This window comes from Tursiops truncatus, chromosome 12 (assembly GCF_011762595.2).
Source record: "Tursiops truncatus isolate mTurTru1 chromosome 12, mTurTru1.mat.Y, whole genome shotgun sequence".
Classification (NCBI taxonomy): Eukaryota; Metazoa; Chordata; class Mammalia; order Artiodactyla; family Delphinidae; genus Tursiops; species Tursiops truncatus.
The window spans coordinates 68,088,167-68,112,947 of record NC_047045.1 but is presented as its reverse complement, the minus strand read 5'-3'; the positions used below and the strand labels follow the sequence as shown (position 1 = coordinate 68,112,947).

Here is a 24,781-nt window from a genome sequence, read left to right as displayed (position 1 = left end):
AATAAGGTTAAAGCACAGCTTCATTATCCAGAGCCTGAAATGTCAGCCAACTTCACCAGCATGAGAAGTGCAATCAAAAGGAGACATTGGGCACTGACTTAAAACACAACACTCAGTAAAACGGAAATCCATATAGCAACAACTGATGTCAACATCGCTGAACATTTTTAAACAACTGCAACAGATTACAATATGGGTGCGCAAACTGAGATAAAAGAATCGTTCCCTGCCTGGAGTCTAAATCCAATGAAATGGAATCATATCAACTGGGCAATTTTCAAGCACAAAGAGTTACTTCTTCCTACTGTCCTTTCTTTATCCACCACCTGCATCTTCATCCCCGTTTGCAGCTAACCCTCCATTTTAAGCTCCCATCTCCCCACTTACTGTTGGATCCTTTAAGCATCTTCCCTTCTTTCAGCAAATGTTTGAAAAGGGAACACCTAGGAGGAACAGCAGTGGGAAGCCAATTTTCACCATTACCTGATTTTTCCAACCTGTTACAAAGTGCAACTAATAAAATCAAGAGGGAGCATCATTCCTTGTGCACGTTCAACAGTCATGGTACACCAATACCAAATGAAGGGGCCAAGTTTTGACAATGTGATGAATACCCTTGTGGAAAGGGCTGGTGAAATGGCACTCCTTGAAGGCCCATATTTCACTAACTTGGCAAAACTTCGTTTCAAGGTCATTTCCAAATGCTCGTCTTGTGCAGAGCAGCATGCATAGAGCAGCAGTAGCGTGGCACCAGGTCAATCCATTAGTCATTGCTAGAGTGAGCCTTCTGTGGAGAGGCAGCCTGCTTCAGAGTCAGATGGGCTTTAGAAAAGCATGCCAAGAAAACCTGAAGATTTGAAATGTTACAGAAAAGAAGGTTGCTGCATCTTTTAGCTGCCTACTATCCTTGCAGACGGTGGCTTTTCATATTTTTATGCAAATATTACATCTCTACCCAGTGTGAAAGCCGGGTTAAAGAATGTGGTAAGTGAGTTTGTGCATATGTCTTCAATTGAGAACAGTGCTGAGTGCCGAACTTTGACCAAGCTAATCAGACTGTAGGTCTGTGTGAAAGCCTGAAGTGGTGGAATCTAGTTGCTATAGCTGCAAATTAAACAAATAAATGAGACACCATGGAATGCAGCAAAATATCTGTGGTCTGATCAGTTCATATTTGCCATATGTGTGAATATTAGCAGGCAAATTCTGAGTTTAAGTAAAGTTCTTTTCAAGAAGTGCAACTGAGGGCAAATGCTTAGAAATAAATAAAGAAGGTCTGAAGTCTACGTCCAAAGATAAATAGTTTACATTTTATATGAGCTTTTAAGGAATTTCATTAACTTTTTAGGTTAGGGGTATATACAAATTCCGTGTTGCTACAAATACAAGATTTCCACCAGGGCACCTTCCCTGGAAGTTTTAGACAGAGTTTGACACTAATTTGTTACTTACTGTATGATGATAAGTTGAAATCATTAGCTAAGGGATTTACTTTATTTTCTTTTACCTTACCTTATCTTTTCCCGTCCTACTTTAGAGGATTTACACTTATTTGGCCTACTATGTGGCAGGCACTGGGCTATGTACTTCCACGGCTACAATCTCATGAATTCCCACAAGCTTTAAATTCCCCACTAGTGGAACTCGGCAGAGAAATTTAGAAAGACTGTTGGGCAGAGAATGCTATTCTGATTAGCCTCTTAAATCGCATATACTAAACTGTTTCCACGGAATAATAAAACTGGAGAAAACTACGGAGGTCACTTGGTTCAGTTCCCTTCTCTAGGTGGCTCACAGGTCTGCATCTATTTGAAGTGCGGCAAACAGAAACGGAGCGGCTTTTTTTGAGTTAACCTGGTGTGAGAAAGAGAATAGAGCAAAAAAGACATTCTGCTGTGTGTGCGGTCGCGGCAACAAGGACGTATAGAAAGGAATGTTTATTAACATCGATCTTTTTACCCTACACATATAGATAGTAGCAATGTGAACAGCAGCACGTGGACCTATAAGATAATTAGATCTATTACCAGATCACATGAATTAATGTATTTGATAAGGATGAAAAAGTTTGCATTAAAGGGAAACATTTCCACCAATCAGGGCTAATCTTTGCACTTAGGTTAAACATACCTTAACTAGATCATTAGGTGCAAGCTCCTTCTCTGAATATGGATACGGCAGAACAATAGGAAAAAAATCACTCTTGCTTAGATGAAAAGGAAAATAATTTAAAATGCCAAGCATGTTTACCAGTGTCTTGATGAAATATGTTTGTGAGCTACAACGACGATTCATGTTGAAAGACATCTCTTTAACTCGATGTTAAAGCTCCATGGAGAGAGGCCCTCGGTAGGGTAAGTGCCGTGGGGTCAGGCAGCTCAGCATTCTACTCCCAGCTAGTCCCCTCGCCAGCGGGGAGAGCTTGGACAAGTGGACGTCATTTTCAGTAACAGTTACTGCTGCCTGCTCTTCCTGTCTGCCTCCACGTATGTCATCATCATCTAAATACCTGTCTTGACCTTAGGAATCAACCATCCTCTCCATGTACAGTTACAACGTGGTTATAATTTACTGCTCTGAAAAATCAATCATGTTGTTACTGACTTGACTCAGAGTGTTGTCTCCAAAGCAGCTTCAACTCAATGACACAAACTTAGGCACCGCAATTCAAGACAAAGAATACATCATTTTATTAAACCCCAGTATATCCATTCAATGATCCTCAAGTTCTTAGTCCTGCAGCTTCCCCAGAGCCCATCCCATATTTGCACTGCATTTAACAAGCTGGAATTCCCTAGGAATACGTCTTAGGGTCCTGCAATTTGTGGAAAAACAAAAACAACAACTTTAAATCTTAGCTTAACCACACTGGTCAGGTAAGAATGATGTGGAAGCTTTAGTGTAGAGAACAGTGAAACTGCCGAAAAAGTTAATGGAAGCTTGGACAACACTAACACGCAAGGACAACCACACCTGCCAAGTCATGTGAAAGTGTGAAAACACATCTAGACAAGCTGAAGCCTGCTCAGGGGAGAGTGTGGTGAAGGGTGTGTATACCATTTCCTCAGTAAATGTTTACTGAGTGTGCACTTAATCCCTGACACTATGCTAGGCTTTGGAGGAAAGGATAAAAAATTTTGTTGTCCTTTATGGCCTCATATCCAATTGGAGGAGTAAGCAAGTAACTGAACAGTAACCAAACAATGTGATGAGAGAAAACATAGGTGTATAAACAAAGTGTCATGAGTGCAGTGAGAAGACCTACTCAGATGCCGAGGAGTCTCTGAACTACTTCACTCATAGGTGGTGTCTGAGAAAGAAATGCAGAAAGGGGGCATCAGACCTTCAGTTCTTCTAGAAAAGTAACTGAGGCAGCAGTGCGGAGACAGGTCTGGTGATGAGACAGTGGGGAGGACAGAGATGAATTGAGCTTGTTGCCTCAGTTCAGTTGAGTGATGATGAAGCCTTGAACCAAAGCAAGGATGGTGGAGGTCAGGAGGCTGGGGTAGACTCAACAGGTACTTTGGAGGTATACACGACATGGCTTGCCAACTAGCTCTGAGGGGTCTGGTGAAAAGGAGCTTTTAGATGCATCTTGCCATTATTGAGATGGAGATGCAAGATGGGGTTACAAGATTTAGAGGAGGGGTTAATGAGGTTGTTTCGATATGTTTATCTCAAGGTCCTTGTGTCAAATGCAGAGTGTGATGCCCTATGAGACACTGGACCAGAAGTACAGACTTGGGAGTAACTCTTGTAGGGCAGAGACTGAAGTCATGAGGGAGAGTGAGACCCTTTTGGAAGAGAACATGAGGAGAACAAATAAGACTGGTGTTTCAATCTTGAACAGTGGATGAAGGGACTGGGCAGATTTGGACTTAAAAAGAACAGAAGGCTCAGTTCCTTATGAGAGTCTTTCCTAAGCTGAAGACCCCATGGTCTTGGTCTACTACTGAAGCTCCATCATCAGGGATGCTCAAGCAGAGACTGAATTTGCCATTATATTGTTCAAGTCATTCAAGTATCACATGGTGTATGGACCAGATGATCTTTAGAGTCACTTCTCAAGTCCAAGATTCTGGCATTCTGTGCCTCTGTGGCAGAAGATGCAGCTTTTCTCCCACTTCACTTTCTTTGGCAGCCATCACTGATGCTTGCTGAGGTTGGAACTTCAATTAAAAGGGAACTGGAAAGGATATAGGGATGGACTTCTGCCAAGGAGTTAAGTCTGTGGCTAATGAATGATCTGTCTGTGGTAGTGAAGAAGGAAGCCAGTTCCCAGGACAACACCTGCCTGCCTGTCCCCACCCGTCCCCCAACTATGAAGAGCTAAGGGCAGATGAATGGGAAACATATGAATGAAGTTTACTTTGAAATATCTATGGATTTAAGGATTAGGGGTAAGAAAACTTGAGTAAACCACTCTTTGGGTTTTGCTGACCCCAAAATATCTGAATGTAATTTATAGACCTTCTGATGAACTCACACTACTGCTGGGCCTGCTCATCTATTAAATGTAGCAAGAAAAAGGGCAGAGTATAAGCCAAGTAATATTAGCCTTGAATTCTACCCTTGCATGGAAAATCAGTTCTACAAAGGAATTTGTGATGGCAGGAAGTTACTTTAAAAAGCCATCTGGCTATTACCCTAGAGAAAAAATACCCAAATAAAGCAATCAATATATGGAAGAGCTTTTCAATACATTTGATCCAGGCTATTACTTATCTGGCCTGTAGCTCTTAGATGTTCCAAGGACCCATGGTGTGTTCTTCAGACATCAATTCTGGCCTTTTCAGGTAAGAGAAACAATATATGTACAACCAATAAGCCCCTCTGGGGGGACAGCAGGCCGTGCATGCAAGATTTGGCTGCAGTGCAGCTGAATTTGAAAAGTGAAGTACAATACAAGGTAGGAAAAAAGTGAATGGTTTGGGGTTGCATTCTCTGTCAACAATTATGGAGGGGAAACGAGAAAGAGTGGGGTGAAAGAGAACAAGAGAAAATGCAGACACAGAATATTGATAAAGTCGATTCATTCATGCAATAAATTAGGTACTGTTCCAGGTGCTAGGGATAAATCAGTCTCTAAAACAAAGATCCCTGCCTTTGTGGAAATTAAATTCTAGACGAAGGAGATGGACAATAAGCTCTAAACACAACATATAAATAAAAGCATATAATATGTCAAAGGCAGTAAGTGCCATGAGGGGGATAAGGAGAAAGGTACGGGGATTCCGGGGGGAGGGGGTGGCTTCGGGGCCTAATAGGCTACTCAGCATAAGCCTTACTGAGAAAGTGCCATTGAGCAAGGATTTGAGGGGGTGAGGAAGTGAGTTAAGCAGATCTCTGGTGGAGAGCATTCCAAGACAAGCAGAGTGCTTGGTGTGCTCAAGGAACAGAAAGGAGGCCAGCTCAATCTACTAACATCTACTGATTCGTCAAATGATTATTGAGTACCTATACTATGCCAAGGACTATGCCAGGCACTGAAGAGAGAAAAATTAATCCCCAAAGCTCAAGAAGCTATGAAGGAGATATGGTGTTTAAAACTGTGTGGTTTGGCCGTGACATTGTGCCTTCTTTACCCTAGGACATTTTTAATTCCCTTCCCCCCCACCCCGGTCTTCCTCTTTCTCAACTCCTATTCGATCTCCCTCCTTGTCGTGGCCATTTCTCTTCTCACCCATGATGTTCCCTCCTTTCCTTTTCTCTTCTCCCTATCTTTTCCCTTTCCCCATCCTAGCCTCTCTATCTCCTCCTCTTCTTTCTTGCTTCTTTCAGGACTTTTTCTTTACCTTTGATTTTCTGTAGTTTAAAAGTGATACGCACAGGCGTAGGGTTTTTTGTTTGTTTGTTTTGATTTGTTTTGGCATTTATCCTGTTTGGTGTCCGCTGAGCTTCCTGGATTTGTGGTTTAAGGTCTAAGATTAATTTGAGGGAAATTCTCAGTCATATTTCTTCTGTTTCTTTCTCCTTCTTCTCCTTCTGGTAATCCCATCATGCATCTGTTACACCTTCAGTAGTTATCCCATAGTTCTTGGATGTCTGTTCTGCTTTTTCAGTCTTTGTTCTTTATGCCTTTTGGTTTTTGAGGATTCTGTTGATATATTTTCTAGCTCAGAGAGTCTTTCCTCAGCTGTGTCTAGTCTACTAATAAGCCCAACAAAGGCATTCTTTATTTCTGTTACACTGTTTTTTATTGCTAGCATTTCTTTTTGGTTCTTTCCTAGGATTTTCATCTCTCTGCTTACATTGCCCATCTGTTCTTGCATGACGCCTACTTTTTCCCTTGGCATATTAACCAGAGTTGTTCTAAATTCCCAGTCTGATAATTCCAACATCCCTGCCATATCTGGTTCTGATGCTTGCTCTGTCTCTTCTAATTGTGTTTGTTGTCTTTGGTATGCCTTGTGATTTTTTTTTGATAGCCGGACATGATGTACTGAGTAAAAGGAACTCCTATAAAAGGCCTTTAGTAATATGGTGGTGAGGTGTCAGAGGAGGAAAAGTGTTCTACAGTCCTATGATTAGGACTTAGTCTTTTAGTGAGACTGTGCCTCTGGACTATGAACTTCCCAAGTGTTTCTTGGGGTTTTTTTCCCCCTCAGGTAGGACAGGAAGGCTAGAGTCAGCTGGAGTTGGGTATGTCCCTCCTTCCAGGTCCGTTAGGCTCTGATGATACCTCAGCAGGTTAGACTCTGGTTAATTAGTTTCCATTAAGGTCAGGCTTTGTTAAGAGCTGAGTGTTCTGATGTATTTCACAATGATTCCTTTTCTCTTCCCTCTGCTGGAAGCATGAGGGGATGTTTCTCTGAAACTTATTGTGGGAATCTGGTTGAGCTCCTGCAGGTAATCTCACAATATTGTGGGAACCTCTCTATGCCTGGGCCACCCTGGACTTTCTCACTCTCAGGTTGTCCGCTCTGAGCCTCCAGTAATCCATCAATTACCATTCAGGTTTCCCTCCCCAGGTGCTGGTTCCCGCAGCGGTTTCTGCTGAGGAGACTCTGCTCCAGTTTAGTTGTAATTCTCTGTATTTGCTTGTCTGTCTCTCTAACCTTGGGGCAGTGGTTTGCTCTATGTTCTCCCTTCTCATATGGATCCAAGAAGAGTTGTTGATTTTTTCAATCTGTTTAGCTTTTTACCTGTTATGATGGTGTTGCAACTTCCAAGCTCCTCATATGTGGAACCAGAAAACCCTCTTCGTCTCTGCCTCACAAACTTGTTCAAAGGTTTCTCAAACATCATTTAAAAGAATACATTGTCTCAATTTACAATATTTCCAGGTGAAATAAAAAATAAGAAAGAAAATTGACAAAAGCTAAAATAAAATACCTTAAAATCCATTACTGATTTAAAAGAGACAGAATAATCGAATCTTCATGTCAAACTTTAGACGGGCAATATCTAACACAGGAGAATTGGGCTTGGTAGAACTAATGACCACAAATGAAAATTCACAATGGAAGAAGCTAAAATCAGTAAAATTTGACACGAGAAAAGCTTATGGACGAGAACAGTATTCAATAATTCTGAAAGTATCTGCCTCACTGTGGATGTAGCTCTCCTTCTTGTTCTTTGGGGTCTTATTTGTTTTCTTTGGGAGGTCCATTGGGAGCCTTGGAACGAAGTTCCCAAGAAACTCCTGACCTCTGTTCCAGTCTTACTTTTATTTTTGAAAATTTTCAGGTATCTTCTAGTTACTTTAGAATATATTGTGAAAATTGAGAAAGGTAGTTTTTTCATATGAAAAAGAAGGTCTTCTTTCAGCCAACAAGTTATTCTATGAAATATCCAATATCAGGGTGGCAGACTCCATGGGTCATGAAATGCATAATCTTTTTATCCCAGAAAAGGAAAATTTCTATAAGTTGCATTATTTACCAAAAGAATAATGTCAAATTTGAGTTCCTGCAAAACCAATGATCATCCAAGCAGTATTTAATGCCTTCTTTTCTGGGAAAGACAGATGTACAAAGACTTTGGTAATTACCAAATGTCAAAGTAATATTGAACAGAATAAACATTTTCCTAAATTAAGGTTCTCTTGAGGATCAGTTACATATAACAAGAACAACTGACAAATCAAGCATGATGAGAGGTGGGATTTATTTTTTTGTCTCCTGATAAATTATATGGGGAATGAATAACTCCTCTTGTGATTAGAAGAACATCTAGGTCATGTCTGCTTAAAGATCTGTGGGATAATAATAATATTCTAACCTTCTGCCGTGCTTGGCATTCTCAAAAGCACTTTATAAACATTAATTAGGTCTTCAATAAGCTGAGACTGTCTTGTTGGTTTTTTCCTGTTATAGCATCACTGAGAGTCTGCAATTTTTCTAGAGTTTAAATATTTATTTACTTATTGCTTTTAAAGTGTATTTACTCCATTGACAATGCTTTAAAATTATAATCAGCATTAGAGAAATGTTCACAGTTCTACTTTTGCAACTAAGAAACAAGCCAGAGTAACAACAGTGCTTCTCCTTGCCCGAGTGAACAGTCTGTTGGTCTGGGAAACTGTTTTCTTACTTACCTTCATCCACTTCAAACATGCCCTTCCCATCCTTTAAAACTGCATGTGTTTTTCTCATCCTGTAACTACACAGTGCCTACCAGGGTGCTTTGCATGTGGTGGGTTTTCAAAAAATGTTTGCTAGATTGAATGAAACCAAAGCTCAGCCCGCATATGTGGCAGCCATGCGGAATCCTACCACAACTATCTGTGACCACTCTCATTACATTTTGGAAACTCTGATTCATTTGCTGATATCACTACTTCTGTTTTTCTTTTGTCTGATTCTCAGTGGACTGAGAATAAAAGGTGATAGAAAGAAATAAATGTGAACTTGACATTCTTCTAAGTTTCAAAAGCAACTACACAAACATGCTTTACATTATCAACACTTAGTGAATACCTAATGGGCAGGTATGCTGTTTGAATTTCTGGGAATACAAAGATAAATAGGGTTGCAAGGACAGAACAATTTTTGATTTTGGATATCGAACTGACTCCATTTAAATGTGCTATACTGGAGCTTCCCTGGTAGCGCAGTGTTTAAGAATCCACCTGCCTATGCAGGGGACATGGGTTTCGAGCCCTGGTCTGGGAAGATCCCACATGCCACGGAGCAACTAAGCCTGTGCGCCACAACTACTGAGCCTGCACTCTAGAGCCCGCGAGCCACAACTACTGAGCCTGCGTGTCACAACTGCTGAAGCTCTTGCGCCTAGAGCCTGTGCTCTGCAACAAGAGAAGCCACCACAATGAGAAGCCCGTGCACCGCAATGAAGAGTAGCCCCCGCTCGCCGCAACTAGAGAAAGCCCATGCGCAGCAGTGAAGACCCAATGCGGCCAAAATCAAATAAATAAATAAACAAACAAATAAATAAATGTGCTATACTTTATATGTTTGTATTTTTAGTTGTAGTAAATTAACATTCTTTGTGTGGAGGGTGTGTGGGTGTGTGCTATTTTAATGCAGCCTGGAGATAAGCTAGTGTTTACACAGCAAGGGTGTATTACCCTTCTATTCACCCATTTCCTCTTCCCTTCTGCAAATAAACTCTAGGATTGCTTGCTGAGAGAAAAGAGGAAGACAATGGAAAGAAAGAGATAGGATATTTTCCTTTAGTTATAATCATGTCTAACTTTTGGCAACTTTAGTGTAAATCAAAATTGAAACCCCTGTGGATTTCAGACCCTGTAAGTTTTCTCTTATGCCTGTTTGAATGCTGCAAATTCAAGACTGACTTGATGATTCTCCTGAAATGGTGTCATGATAGACTTATACACTGCATCTCAGTTCTGTGGTTCAGGGCTCTGGATCCCTAGAAATTATGTTGAGATTCTTCAAACAATGAATATGATTCTACACGTAAGAACAGAGTAAATTCTCTCTTGGAATTCTTGTAGTTATAAAGATCTAAGCAGGCAATGATAGTGAGCAGGCCTAGAGAGCCGTAAACCATTTGCAGAAATATTTGACGATTACAAATTGAACTAGACAGTATTAAATAAAATATGTTCTATCCTCCTACATTCTTAGATATATTTTTGTAAAACAAAATAAAAATATGATTGGATGAGTAGTAAAATTTATAAATTACAAATGTAAATATTTAGTATAATATAAATATCCCCAAATTTTATTTTCTTGCCTTCATTTCAGCAAATTCACTAAATATGTTTTTATAATGGAAATTCTTACAAAACTGGAGCTCTACTGACAGTACTAATCTAAAATATCAATTAAAAATAAAATTTAATTATAATTAAGGTGTACACAACTTGAGTGTTTTCATCAAAATATGAACATTAAATAAATGTAAAAATTTTAATGAATTATTTTCATACATTAAAATTAGATATTCAGAGGTAGCTATTAAAATTAAAGGCAAATACAAACTATAATTAATTAAATACAATTTTTAAAAAGCTGAAAATGCTGATTTAATTTTTTGATGTTTCATAAATCATATTACGCATTTTTTATAAAGATTAAATTATTCATGATTGCAGCACTGAATGTTCATATTTTAATTGCCAATCCAAAGCATCAGCACCATGTTTTATGCGTGATGTATTTAAAGTTTCACATATACATATTTAGAGTAATGTAAACTGTTTAATATTGCAAAATATTCCTCAGCCATCAAATGCAACTTCTTTGTTAGTAATTCTGGAACCATGAATTGGAACATGAAAAAAAGCCAAGAAATGGTCATTCAGCTTTTCTAAGACAAAATTCATTGGGAAAGAAACCTATTGAGCTCATATTATCTGAGAGGACTTGACATGTTCGTTAATTTATTTTTCCCTTTCCTAAATATTTCTGTCACTCAAATCCTCCTTGCATTTCTAAGTAGTGTTTTTCTCCAAGAGTGAGAATTTTAACCCATCAAAGTGAATCAAGGGAAAATTAGGAGCGTCCAGCTGAAGTTCTAATAACTTCATACAAACTTAATAAACCATTCATTCGCAACATTAGATGGTGCCAGGATCTGCAAAGATTGTGATTTATTCTCTAACCAGAAGGTAACACTGTACAGTTTAGGGATGTAGACAACAGGCCAGATTGCCCAGGACTCTTCTTCTATAGCACATGATGTAATCATTTGTTCTCAGCTAAGGCCCTTCTGGTGTCAGAAGCCTTCTAAGCCTCAGTTTCTTCATCTGTAAAAGGGATAATAATTTCTTGTTCGTAGAACCACTGGGAAAATTAAATTACATAGCCTGGCACACAGTAGGTTATCGAAAAATAGTAGTTATTAGCATTGACTGGCAAAGAATTATGGGGACTGGCTGTACTGCATTAGTCATCAATCTAATGATTAGGTACTTCTCTTCCTATATGCCAGGTGGCTGGGCAGAGACGCAGGATTCGAAGGCTGCCATTTTGCACTAGCTGTATAACATTTTTGCGGACATGTACCATGGAGAAATGAAAGTGTGGGGCCAGCACAGCTAACAGCAGAGCAAACTCGGCTTGTAAAAGTGGGGAAAGGCTCCATGAAGAAGACAGTATACAAGCTGGCAGGATAAGCAGGAGTTTCCCAGTGAAGAATGGAAAGGGCATTGGGGGCAGAGGATTGCAAAGACTTGGGAGTTCTGAAAGCATTTCCACATTCAAGAAAAGCAAAAAGTTGGAGAGAGGCAGAGTAACCATGTCGGGCTCCTGGTTCAATTTAATTGACAAGACCCAACACATTTGTTTGTAGCTAGACCTGAGGTGCCATGTTAATCATTCGACAGTGTGGCTCTAATTGGACTCAAGGAAAATTCCAGTTCTCTGAGATGTGCTACTTGTGAGGCGTTGGCTTACAAAAGGTTTGATCAATGGCCCTCAGTACAATAATGTTTGTTTGTTACTATACAGCATTTTCTTAAAATATACCAAAATTGGGGGCAGAAGGGAAACACTTACTTTGGACCTCAGATGCGTGATTTCCAGTTCTTCATTCCCCTATAATTTCTGTCATGGGTTGCCCTTTTCACTAGGAGCACCCAGGGACACATTCTAAAAATTGATGTAACCAAAAAATGCAGGCTTCTTAGTTAATTAGTTAACTAAGTTAAAACAGTGCTCAATTCCAGAGATGGAAAGGGAAGATGACACAAAATTTCTCTGCAGAAAATATACCCTCAAATCTTGTCAAGCAATGTGCAAACCAGCCAAAGTATTTGATTTGAAACTTGTGAAAGTAACATCATTGCTAAAGCATCCAAAAGAATTAGACTGAGAAGAAGGAAAAGACCTCAAAGCTGCAGGCAAATACCCTGGGATGGGCAGACCCTGACAAGGTGGACGACCACTGCTAAGGACACCTCCAACGCCTGTGACTCTCCCAGGAAAGTAACAGCCCTGCCTCTCCTCCAGGGGAAATTCTCCAAGTACACTGGTTACTTTCAACACAATCTCACCGATGGAAAGCGGAGGAGGCACGGGGTGTCCATAGTGGTGCAGGTGGGAATCAATCCTTAGTCTTCAACAGGGGACAAGCCTTTGAATGGCACAGAAATTAAATCCGTCCTGGAGTGAGCCAATCGTATTATACCGAACACCACTGACACCTCTTATAAACTGTGGATTCATCTACTATGTAGTTTCAATAGTGACTCAATTTCATGAGAAGACATTTTTTATTTATGTTCAGTTTTCTTCTCTAACTGTACTCTCTCACTATAATTTTCAATTCACAGCTATTTAGGTAGATTCTGCGGACAGTCTAAATTAGAAAACAGCTCTTTAGTAGATCTTTTTTTTAAATAAAAGGAAATCATTAGTTTTAGTCCACTTACCATTCCATGATTCAGCCACCCTGGGATAAAATTATCAAGCAACTTCGGGTAAATCATCTCTCTGTCATAGGCATAAATGATCCAGAACACCGCTACAACGAACTGGAAGGGAAAAAGAGATCCTTTATTTCAAAGGCACCAACTGTCCACAGAATACAATTTGTTGGTTATCTATTGTTCAAAGAACCCAGCAAAACTATAACTTATAATGAAAGACAAATCAGCAAGCCAGCTAATGACTGCAAAGATTGTTCTAACTTCATCCCATTAGTGGTAACTGTGGGGGTCCCTCCTCTTTCCTTGATCTCCCAACTGTGTTCTCTCAGGCGAAGGGCTCTGTTTGTGAGGGAGAGAGAGATGGCCTCTCTGACATCTGGAACAGCTCCCTTCCAGGGCTAAGTGTGTTGGTTTGATTCCTCTCAAGAGGGTTTAAAAGTTCATTGGTGGTTTTTTGGATCCCATTCCCCACTGTAAAGCGTTAGAACACATTCAAGAAGCTGTAGTGTATTTTCCTTGAACCCATCATGTGGTTTAAATTAATCTTCACGTTCTCAAGTTTCTATTTCATCACTCACAGCATTGAAATCACTACTATAAAATGTCCCAAAGTCAAAATTCCAGCAAATGTATTAATTTATATAGCCTAAGCGGGGGCTTTAGCGACACTGAGAAGCAGAGTGTACGAACAGTTAAGGAAGATTCCTAATTTATGAATAATTCATAAATTCATCTGGATTCCAGAGGTTTATTTTGACCCATCAGCAACATCATCAAAAAAAGCGAGGAGAGTACTCAGTTTATTATCTTACCTTTCCTCAAACTAATGGTGAGAGAAGAAGCTCCGATAAAATAAAGAAATGAATGGCCCAAGGACTTAACCTTCACCATAGAATTTTTTTTAAAAAAATGAATGCTTTTGTAAATAGTCTATAAATGTAGCATGTAGAAAAGGGAATGAACCGTCCCAGAGGGAGGTCTCATAGTCTCTTCAGAGTTACGTGTCAAAATAATAAATACTACGGAATGATAAAATGTGGCATGAATGTTAAACAGAAACAATTTTATCTCATTTCTTGTAAGTCATCCATGCTCTGACATTTTATTAATAATAGAAATTTTATTGCCACTTTTTATAAAACTCCTGGTGTTTATAGCTCAAGGCTAGTAATCAGAAGGATTCCAAAGTTCTTTTAGAAGTACGTCAGTTATCACACGGATAGTCTTAGCCCGAAAAAAAATTCACCCTTAAAACCCAGGACGTTATGAACATTCACTGATTCATAAAACACATTGAATGATAATTACAATAGGCAACTGTAGATAACACACGTAGTTGTAATACCAGATTAGGGTCCCCAGTTATTTATCCTGCTTTTGGGGCAACTATTTTCACCCAGTGGATAAATGCACAAGAGGAAAAAAGAAAAAAACATCTATTATCAGCTTAAGGTTAACTATCGTCAAGATCTTTCCAAGTACAACAAATAATTTTTGAATTATCCGCAATTTGGGTTTGTTCATTCCACTACTAACTTCATGTGTATTGAATATCAGTGTTCCCTGCTCTCAGACCTGGGTGGGCTCCGTGCTTTACAGTCTTGTTATGCAAAGTGTGGTCCCATGGGTCAGCAGCACCCACGCCACCTGAGAGCTTTTTAGATGTGCAGAATGCTAGGTCCCAGCCTGACATGTTCTGATCCTGTATTTTAATAAGATCCTGAGGTCATTCCTATGCACATAAACGTTTGAGATGTCCTGCTTCGGAAGGCTCTGCTCCAGCCACCTGGAACCTCCTCCCTCGCCATGGAGTGAGGCAATCCCAGGTCCAAGAGGCTGGTCTACCCAGAGCCTGCACCCCCTCCCCTTCTAAACCACATCCTGGGAAACCATGACCCTGGAATTTCCTGTCTAAGTAGACACAAGTATGCCTCAGGGCCTGTGTGGGTCTCCTTCTCGGGTCTGACCCTGGAAGACTGACTGTGCAATAAATGTTTGTATCCCTTGACCAGAGAGATGGTTAAGGGGTATTTATTCCTGTAGGATGAGAACCAAAGTTTTACATGTGGCCTGGGTGTCCACACACAGGCATGAAACCGTTTCAATCCTGGATGGAGCCATCAGTAGAATCCCTTTACCTTTGCCACATAGTGTAATTTAATCATGACAGCGACATCCCATCACAGTCACAAGTCCCCTTCCATACTCAAGGGGAGGGGATTATACAGGCCTGAGTAGCAGGGGGCAGAATCTTTGGGCCGTCTTAGATTCCTGCTTACCATATGCTTCTACTCTTCTTTTCCAATATTGTTTTGGCTATTTTAAGTCCTTGGCATTTTCATTTAAATTTTAGAATCTCAGCTTGTGAATTTCTACAAAAACATCCCCCTAGAATTCTGATTATGACTGTACTGAATCAGTACATTCAATATGAGGAGAAAAGACATCTTAACAATATTGAGTCTTCTAACCTATGACCATAATTTATGTCTCCATTTATTAAGATCTTTAATTTCTCAATGTTCGCAGTCTTCAGTGACAGCTCTTGCACATATTTCAAGTCTACCACTAAGCATTTTATGTTTTTTCTGCTATTGTAGATAGCATTAAATTTTATTTTTTATTTTTTTTATTTTTTGCTGTACACGGGCCTCTCACTGCTGTGGCCTCTCCCGCCGCGGAGCACAGGCTCCGGACGCACAGGCCCAGCAGCCATGGCTCAAGGGCCCAGCCGTTCCGCGGTATGTGGGATCCTCCCGGACCGGGACACGAACCCCTGCATCGGCAGGCAGACTCTCAACCAGTGCACCACCAGGGAAGCCCTAAATTTTTTTTTTTTTTTTTACATTCTTTGTTTGCTAGCATATAAAAACACAAATGATTTTTTGTATATTGACGTGGTATCCTGTATCTTTGCTAAATTCACTTAGTCATTTGAGTGGTTATGTTATAAATTATTTTTGGTTTTTATATGTACACGATCTACAAATGAAGACAGTTTTTCTTCTTTCTTTACCATTTGTGTGCCTTTTCGTTCTTTTTCTTTTCTTATTGCACAATATTGACCAGAAGTGATGAAGAGTGAGCATCTTTGTCTTCTTCCCTACTTAGGGAAAGTGTTCAGCTTCTCAACATTTCAGTTTAATATTAATTGCAGGTCTTTCTTAGGTGTCTTTTATCAAGTTGAGGAAAATCTCTCCTATTCTTAATTTATGTATATAATGAATGAGTGCTGAATTTTTTCAGATAGCTTTGCTGCATATCTTCAGGTGACCATGTATTTTTTTCTCCTTTATTCTGTTAATATGATGAATGACAGCAATTGATTTTTAATGTTAAACCAACCTTTAATTCCTGGTCATTATGATGATCTTTTTTTATTTAATTTTTTAATTTTTAATTTTATAATATTTTATATATTATTGGATTCGACTTGCTGATATTTTAAGGAATTTTTTCCATCTTTATTCGTAAAGTATATCAATGTCTAGTTAGTTTTTTTTTTTCTCATAACGTCATTTTCTAATATTGGTTACAGGAGGATAATGCTGGTCTCAAAAAATAAAGTGGGAAGTGTTCTCTCCTCTATTTTGTGAAGGAGTTTGTGCAAGGTTGGTATTATTTCTTCCTTACCTATTTGATATACTTCTCCAGTGGCATCATCTGGACTTACAAGTTTTCTTGTGAGAAGATTTAATTGTGAATTCAATTTCTTTAATAGATATAGAGGTTTTAGGTTTTCTATTTTTTCTTGAGTTACTTTTAGTCATTTTTGCCTTTTATAGATTTTCTCCATTTCATCTAAATTTTTGAGTTTATAAAGTTGTTCTTAATATTCTGCTATGGAAATCAGCAAATGCTACGAATCAGGTAGTTCATCCTTAGAGAGCTGGTTGTTAAAGTTTGCCAGCACATCACTCTGGAGAGCAACTTTCTGTTCACCAGGAATGATCATTCATGGTGTCCCTACCACATATAAAGCATTGTGGGGTTGATACTTAATAGTGCAATTTGGCCAATCCTTTGACCCTTACCATAGATTGACGGAATTATATGGGTTATTAAAAGCAAAGTGATTTTCAAGAAAGTGTTAGTCACCTTTCTCAGTGTAACACTAGAAGATCAAGATGTACAGCTAACTGAGTAACCAGCCTTCTAAACAATTCTTGAGATAAAAACACTGCACAGATGGTAGCTTCTTGGCTTCCTGCACTGACATCCTCTTGATGGTATGGTCATCAGCAAACCCAAAATAAGTTTGAACTCTACTACCAGGGCATGGATATGAACAAAAATAGGTTCTCTTGGACAGACTAAGTGACACTGAAACGTCCTACTGTTGTGAAGAAGCTTCTTCTCTGGCCAGGACCGGTAGCCAGCTGTTCCTCAGCACACACCTGCTGCTTCTGTGCTGCCAGGACCAGAATACTGTACTTGAACTGAGAGTGGGAGAAGCACAGTCACTTCCGAGTTCTTCAAGCTTCCCAGACAAAACACTTGTGTTACAGTGGTTATTGAGGCCTCATTTGAACCCCCCGGAAGGATTAGAAATAAACACAAAAGAAAACTGGATTCATACTTTGTCTCTTTTTGTAAGGAGTCTCTCATATGGAGTCCAGTAGAAGCTGAAGCTAATCAGCTTTGGTTTAATTCTAAGAAAAAGCTTTACTGATCAGTGGGAAATTCCTTGGAGTTTAGTAACACCAATTAGAATGCAAAGGATGTCACAGAGACATTTCCCCTGAAGGAGGCTAAAATGTCACTTATCTGTAGATTGGTCTATGAAGGCCATTTAGCGTGATCTCAAACATCCACTGTTGAAGGAGGGAAGGAGGAACTAAATGAATGCATCTTTAAGTTTGCAGCTTCAACATGACTTGAGTTTATAGAATTACTTTCCCTTTTAAAACAAATCTATTAGTACTCAGACTTTACCAATTACTGATTGGAAAACATTTAAATTCTCTTTTGGGCTCTACTCCTTTGCTTCTAGATTTCCTTTTCATGATTTTCTTTCCCATCGATTCTTTCCAAAGTCATACTGTTGCTGAGAAGTAACATTTAGACATGTTTTCAGTTGTGATTTCTCTTTCCAAATGCACAAAGCATGAGAGTAAGTTGTGTGCTCTGGACGCTAGCTGGCTTTGTCTCTGATGGCCTCCACGCAGACAGTGAATGCCTCATTTTGACACGGCCCTTGTCTTCCCACTTTGCACATCTAGGAGATCCTGAGTCTGCAGGTTCTCTCCTTCTGGCTGACTTCCCTCTGCCACACCGTTAACTTCAGAAATGCACAGGGAAGCATAGGGCACTCTGAAATGTTACAGTATCTTTTGTTCCAGAGTACAATTTTTTTCTAGTACTCATTCCTAGAAGTGTGACAAAGAATTCCTCTACTGTAACGATGAGGCTGTGAGTTACATTATATTTTTTTATGCTGTACATTCTACTCAAATTACTTTAAAACCAGAATCTCCATGTAGAGAGTTTCTAAAGCACATGTTGATGTTACACCTTTCTCATGGCTTTCATCTTTTTGGTAGAGTTTATAATTTCTCCATATTTACCCACACTTAGGCCCTTAATTATCTTTTCTGACTGAGTAATTATGTGAGAATAAAAACCCAACTCCTACAGGAGCCCGCATGAGTTGATGCCTGCCTGTATTTCCAGCCTTCACTTGTACCGTATTCTTTCTTGCTCCCTAAGCTCCAATTGGCAATTTGATTGTTCCTAAAACTCATCATGTGCTTTCCTGCCTCAGAACCACAGCATTTTCCACTCTATGCCAGGAATGTCCTTCCCTCATTTTCATGTGGCTGGATCCTCTGTTCCTTCAGGTCTACTTTAGACAGCATGGAAGCCTCACCACTGTTCCATTATTTTCTATCAGAAACCCTGATAGAAAATAGGCTTTTTCTTGTTCAGTTGTTCACTGTCTGGCTCTTTTATGAGAAAGTGAAGTCTCAGGAAGTAGGGACTTCTCTGTCTTGTTTACGGCTGTTTCCCCACTAAATGGCATATAACATGTTTTTGGTAAAAATTTGCTGAATAAATGAATAAAGGTGCATTGCTGTTCCTTGTATGTGTCAGATCCCACATGTCCCAGAGAAGCAAGTGCCTCTTTACTTCTTCAATTTTCTTCCCATTGACCTAAGATTTCTCTTTTATGTTATCCACATTTTTTGTCCTCCTGTCTGTGGGGAGATAAGCCTTTCCTTCCAAGATTATTCTTTTAGCTCATCCCTTCTCAGATCTTTTATCCGTTAGCTCTTCTTTTACCTGTTTAAGTCTTCTATCATCTTAAAATAATCCTTCCCTGAATTTCTAGATCAAGATGGAAGACTAAAGGCTCTCTTTCTTGAAATCAACCAAGAATAAGGGGAATAAGAAACAGAAAGAAACCAATGGAAGCAAGGAACATCCCTAATCCAATAATCACTCTTCTCAGTGGGCTGCCAAGTGTTAGGGAACTTGAACACGGCCAGGGGGAGACACTGATGTGAGAAACAAGATCTGGGGGCTCTCTGGTCTAGTGAGCAGAACGGAGAGATTGCTACAGGTGACACACTGTAAGGGACACTCTGTGACCCTTGCTGGGAACCAGAGCTCTGAGATGTATGGGAGCCCTGGGGAAACGTTCAGGTGTCAGAGGTGATGATGTTCAGTATGGCAGTGGGCAAGCACGGCATCTCTACAAGAAGCAGGATGTGGGCATGTGAGGTAAACAAGACAGGATCTGTGGTCACCAGCCTGAACTGGACCGCTTCTGCTCACCTGATGAAGACCAAGGTTTCTGTCACCATACGACAGGGCTGTGATCAATATGAATCAAAGAGAGAGAAATGAGTCAGACCCAGAAAGAAACCATTCTCCAGGGGAGGGCGGTGGTGGGAAACAGACAGAAATTCAAGCTGCCCTCACTCAGTTCCTTAGGCTGTCTCTAGTTCTAGCCTTTCACAAATCGCTGGCTCTGAAAGAACAAACCAATTTAAGGATGAGTAATCATTAAAAAAGAAATAGCATGGAATGTATTCATTACATTACCACAAAAAAAGAGATACCACAAAAAAGAGAGCGAGATAAAGCTGAATATGACCAAACGGGCGGGGGGTAACTGAACAATACAAAACAGAAAATGGACTAATTAACTGATGATCAAATAATTCTCCATTAAAGAAAAGCAGTCAGAGATGAAAAATTGAGACTTAAAGAAGAGAAACTAGAGCGAGAGAAGGGGATAAAAGTGAATGGGTAGAATTTTGGCAAGAAATAAAGTATAAAAAATAAAACCACATAAAACTGAAAGTCGCATTATAAGCAGTAAAAGGAAAAACTGCCTTTGGTATAGATGGGGGTTTAGCTCTCCACGGTCCTGTGGACTAGGTACACTGAGAAACCTTCCTGCTGTGAAACATTAGGTGCTAAATAAATTACGACAAATATGCTTTCAAATGTATTGCTGAGCGGACAAGAAAGGAAGGGAAATCACTAGGAACCAAAAGCCCCATACAGACAAAAACGAACAAGGAAAAAAACCCAGAACAGTAGCAAACACAGAAACTGGGACTGCCCTGGAGGCAAACGCTAACACCAGAATCTGAGTGTTCTGTGAACTGTGGCCACTGAGATGGATGTCAGTGGCCTTGGGCCCATGCAAATCTAGGGACTGGGTCCTGAACTTGAGGGGCCTGGCCCACCTTCAAAGAAAGGGTAGGCTAGAGAAAGCACCCTTCATCTGGTTAAATCAATTGCTTTCTATTCCTAACTGCTAAGATTGTTTCAATCAAAAAGGTTTCATTTCATTGAATTTTGTTCTGCACTGAGATCATCCTTTTTCCTCCTTCATCTTTGTATTCACAAAAGCTATGTGTGGTGATAAAGCAAGTTTTGCAAAGTCAGAAAAGAAATTTTATACTTATATCAATTAACTGTAGTGGATATTGTAGTACTTATCCCAGATTCCCTCTTCAGGGTCCATGCATCCATCCTGCAGATGTTGGGGATATCAGTTGCTGGCCACTGTCAGCTGCATCCCTCATTAGAATTGCCCTCAGCTGCAAAGAACTGCTTTGCTCAAGGCCATGCCCCTACCGCAGGGACAGTCTAAATCCAATGACTTACGGATGCAAGGATGCAAAGACCCAGCCCCTCTGCCTCAACTTAAGGCAACTCTGAAGAGTCATCCCTGCTCTAAGAGCTCCCAGGATGCCCGTTACAACTGCAGTGCGGGTCATCTTCTCCCTCTACCCAATGCTGTCTTCCTCACTTCCTAACAGGTATATCTCCCAAGAGCCCCCTCCTGCACGCACTCTCCATCTCAGAGCTGTTCACAGGGACCCCAATCCAAGACCACGCCATTCATGTAAAAGCTTAAATATGAAAACATTTGTTGTAAGTCAATCACCGTAAAGAACTGTACAAAAATTAGTTGCAATCTCACCCTGCAGTAGTGAGTCATTGCCAAAAGGACAGGTATATCCTTCAAGATTTTTCTCCACGCATGTAAAATGCATTCCATACAGTATTTTACAAAATTAGGTCACACTATACCTAGTCTTCTGCAATTTTTTAATTTAAAAATATTTTTTAAAGATACCCCATTTTTCTGAAGCACTTCATAGTACCCCACTGTATGTTACACACCATCATTTACTTAAGCAGTCACTAATGAATACGTACGTTCGTTCCAATTATTACAATTTGCAATAACGTTGCAATAGACATGTTATGTTCATGGTTTTTGCACCTATATGAGAACCTCAGGGGAATAAATGACTAGACGTGAAGCTCTTGGATCCGAGGTCACCACTGCCTGTCGAGTTGACTTTCACAAAGGCTCCTCTGTCATTCCCAGCGCCAGCTGCCTTTACCCCAGCTGCAGGCCACCATGTCCCTGTCCCTGTCCTGGACTATTGTGGTCACCTCTTGTCTAGATCCACTGGCTTCAGTGTCCTCTTAACTCTATTTCTACTTTTGGCCTCAGAGTTATAAAATGTTTGTTATAAAAACATTTAAGAACTTCCCAGTTTAAAGCTTCTGATGGCTCTCCCTTGTTTGCAGAATAAAATCCAAACTCCCTTTGTGATACGGCCCCAAATTCCCTTTGCAGTCCCTTGCCAGCTCCTTTCAGGAACCCAATCACCACACTACGTGTCGTTTTCCAAACTCACCACACACCTCCAAGTACCCATTCCTTTGTGATTTTTATAACCATAGCTTAAAACTCATTACAATTATTTTTCAAAATCCAAGCTCAATCAGTGTTGCTCTCATTGTGCAGTTGTTTCCTGCCCTCCCCCATCCCAGTCTCTTATCCGGAGTAATTATTTCCTTCCCTGACCCACCACAGGTTTCTTCTTGTGACAGCAGCCCATTTAGCTGTGACTCTTACAAGCCTTTTAACCTGCTGGCCCCTCTAAGATGCTGGAGGGCTCCTTCCACCTCCTTCCCCTCATGTGCTGCTCTCTTTGCCTGGAATGCCTTCTACCAGCCCTCCTAGCTCATCCTTGCCATATAGATGGTTCAGAAACGGCATAACCTCCAAGAAGCCTCCCCTGAGTTGCCCCAGACTCGGGCCCCCTTTCCCTGCATGGGTTCTCAAAGCATATTATGCTTTTCCTTTCTAACACTGAGTATAATTAGGATTAGATAATTTACGGTGTAATCAACAGTTTCTCTTTCCAGTGGAATGGAAGCTCCATGGAGGCAAGGATCAGACTGCTCCCTCTCTGTTGTATCATCACATCTCTCTTGGTGCTTTATAATTTTCTTAACTCTTCATTTTGAAATAATCTAAGACTTACAAGAACTTGAAAAATAATACAAAGAGTTCCTGTGTACCTTTCACCCAGCTCTTCCCAATGATAACATCTCACATAACTGGCATTGGTATAATACTATTAACTAAGCTACAGATCTTCTTCCAGTTTTTACATGCATTCTTTTTTAGAGAGTGTTATTGTACTATAAAAATTTACCACGTGTATCCGTTTATGTAACCTCTACCACAATCAGGGTTCAGAAGGGTCCCAGCCCCATAAAGACACTCCCTGATGTTATTCCTTTAGAATCACACCCTCCCCCCAATCTCAACCCCTGGCAATCATGGATCTGTTCTCCATCCTTACATTTCGTCATTTCTAGAATATGATATGAATGTAATCTTTCCTAGTACTTTATGAAGGATGGTTTACATCTATTTAGTTTCAACTATATATGGGCCAGAGGCTTCACGAGTAAGATCTTATTTAAGAATCACAACTACCTTGAGATAGCTACTATTATTTTTCTACTTTTATAGATGAAGAAACTTAGCTTTAGAAAACTTAACTTTCCCAGAGTCAAAAAGTAAATAAGCTGGCCAGAATGCGAGGCCAGACAGTGGGAACCCAGAGCCATTGCTATTAACCTCCTTAAACACTTTTTGCACGTAGTTCATACTTTTGAAGGAATTATAATTGAATGAATGAATAATTAAGTGCTATAAAGGAAAAACTCAGGTTTTTCCTTCCTGAGTAGGAGAAAAGCCCAGCTCTCCCCTACTATGTCTTTCTTCCCTGTGTGTCTCTTTACCTTCACCAAGAACACTCCACTTCTGACACGTCGGGTCCCCAACTGTGTGGAGGCTATTTTTCCCCCCAACCAATTCTCGGACACCAGCTGAGTGTCCTACAGTTAAGCTCAATTCAGATACTACTGCCCGGAGATAGCAGCAGATCCCACGGGTTATGGGCTCAGTCCCGTGAGCCTGGCCTCCTCCACCCTTCAAAGGCCAGCCGCAAGCCCGGGTTGTCACCTGTGCTTCTGGCGTGACTGGCTGTAGATCGAGGGTCCAACGATCCCCATCTTGGGTTCGATTAACTCAGGGAAACACTTACATTCACTGCTTTACTATAAAGGACATGATCAAGGATACATATAAACGTCCAGATGGAAGAGATGCGTAGGGCAGGTATGTGGGAAGCGGTGTGGAGCTTCAGTGCCCTGTCTGGGTTCACCACTCTCCCTCCACGTCTTCACCAACCCAGAGGCCCCTGACCGCCATATTACTGGCAGTTTTGGAAGCTTCATCGTGTACACATAATTGATCATTTACTCCATTTTCAGCCCTTCTCCCTGCTCAAGAGAAGAGAGGGTGGGACTGAAAATTCCAAGCTTCTAGCATGCCTTGGTCTTTCTGGTGACCAGCCCCTACCTAGGAGCACACCCAGAGTCACCTCATTAGAACAAAAGACATTCCTGGTGCTCTTTTGACTTAGCAATTTACAAAGGTTTCAGGAGTCCTGTGTCAGTTACGGGGTCAACGACTAAATATTAGAACAAGAGATGCTAGTAGTGTTCTTATCACTTAGGAAACTACAAGGGTTTTAGGAGCTCTGTGCCAGGAACTGTGGGCAGAGACCCATATATATATTTCTATTATCTCACAAATGCCAAAGACTATTTCATTTCTCAGTTCTCTAGAAAGGCTTCCATAGAGCAGGAACTCAATGAATGTTTGGTGAGTAAATACTTTTGATTAATCATTCTAGAAAAGGGAAAAGGAAAATGGTCAGAGATGGAGAAAAATCACCAAAAATCATGGACTTAACATGACATACATGTAAAACCACAGGACAGTAGCATGAAACACAGAACAAGGCGGAAGCATCATTCTTGCCTTCATTAGTAAAAAGTGTATTCATAGAATTTCAAGCACCTCAACAAGGATGATTTGACGAGGTACGTCTTCCCTCTGGCAAATTCACATCCACAGGATAGAGAAGCAGTACTGATTTGGAATATCTGCTGGTCCTAACTGATACTAGGGGCTTGTCTTGCACCGTGGAGAGATGCTCCCTTCCTTACTCAAAGTTTAGTTAACAGGCTCCTCTCTTATTTTCATGTCATCTTTGAGATGCAAGCCTTTCCCCACAATACCAGTTTGTGGGGCTGGGGCCCTGTGACCTAGAGTCTGCAGACTATTTGCCCAGGGTC

The 24,781-nt window shown here is 40.4% G+C and overlaps 1 protein-coding gene across 3 annotated transcripts in view; it reads right to left on the bottom strand.

The window, feature by feature from the left end:
* AIG1 (androgen induced 1) overlaps window positions 1-24,781 on the bottom strand; it is a 239,652-nt gene that overhangs the window by 136,313 nt on the left and 78,558 nt on the right. For 2 of the 3 annotated variants that reach the window (XM_019951922.3, XM_019951921.3), the window contains exon 3: window positions 12,806-12,907. In XM_019951922.3, coding sequence (XP_019807481.1) covers window positions 12,806-12,907 — 102 coding nt within the window. Of the gene's footprint in view, window positions 1-11,022; window positions 11,180-12,805; window positions 12,908-24,781 lie in introns of those variants that run through there. The other variant, XM_033867792.2, reaches the window with a different exon arrangement.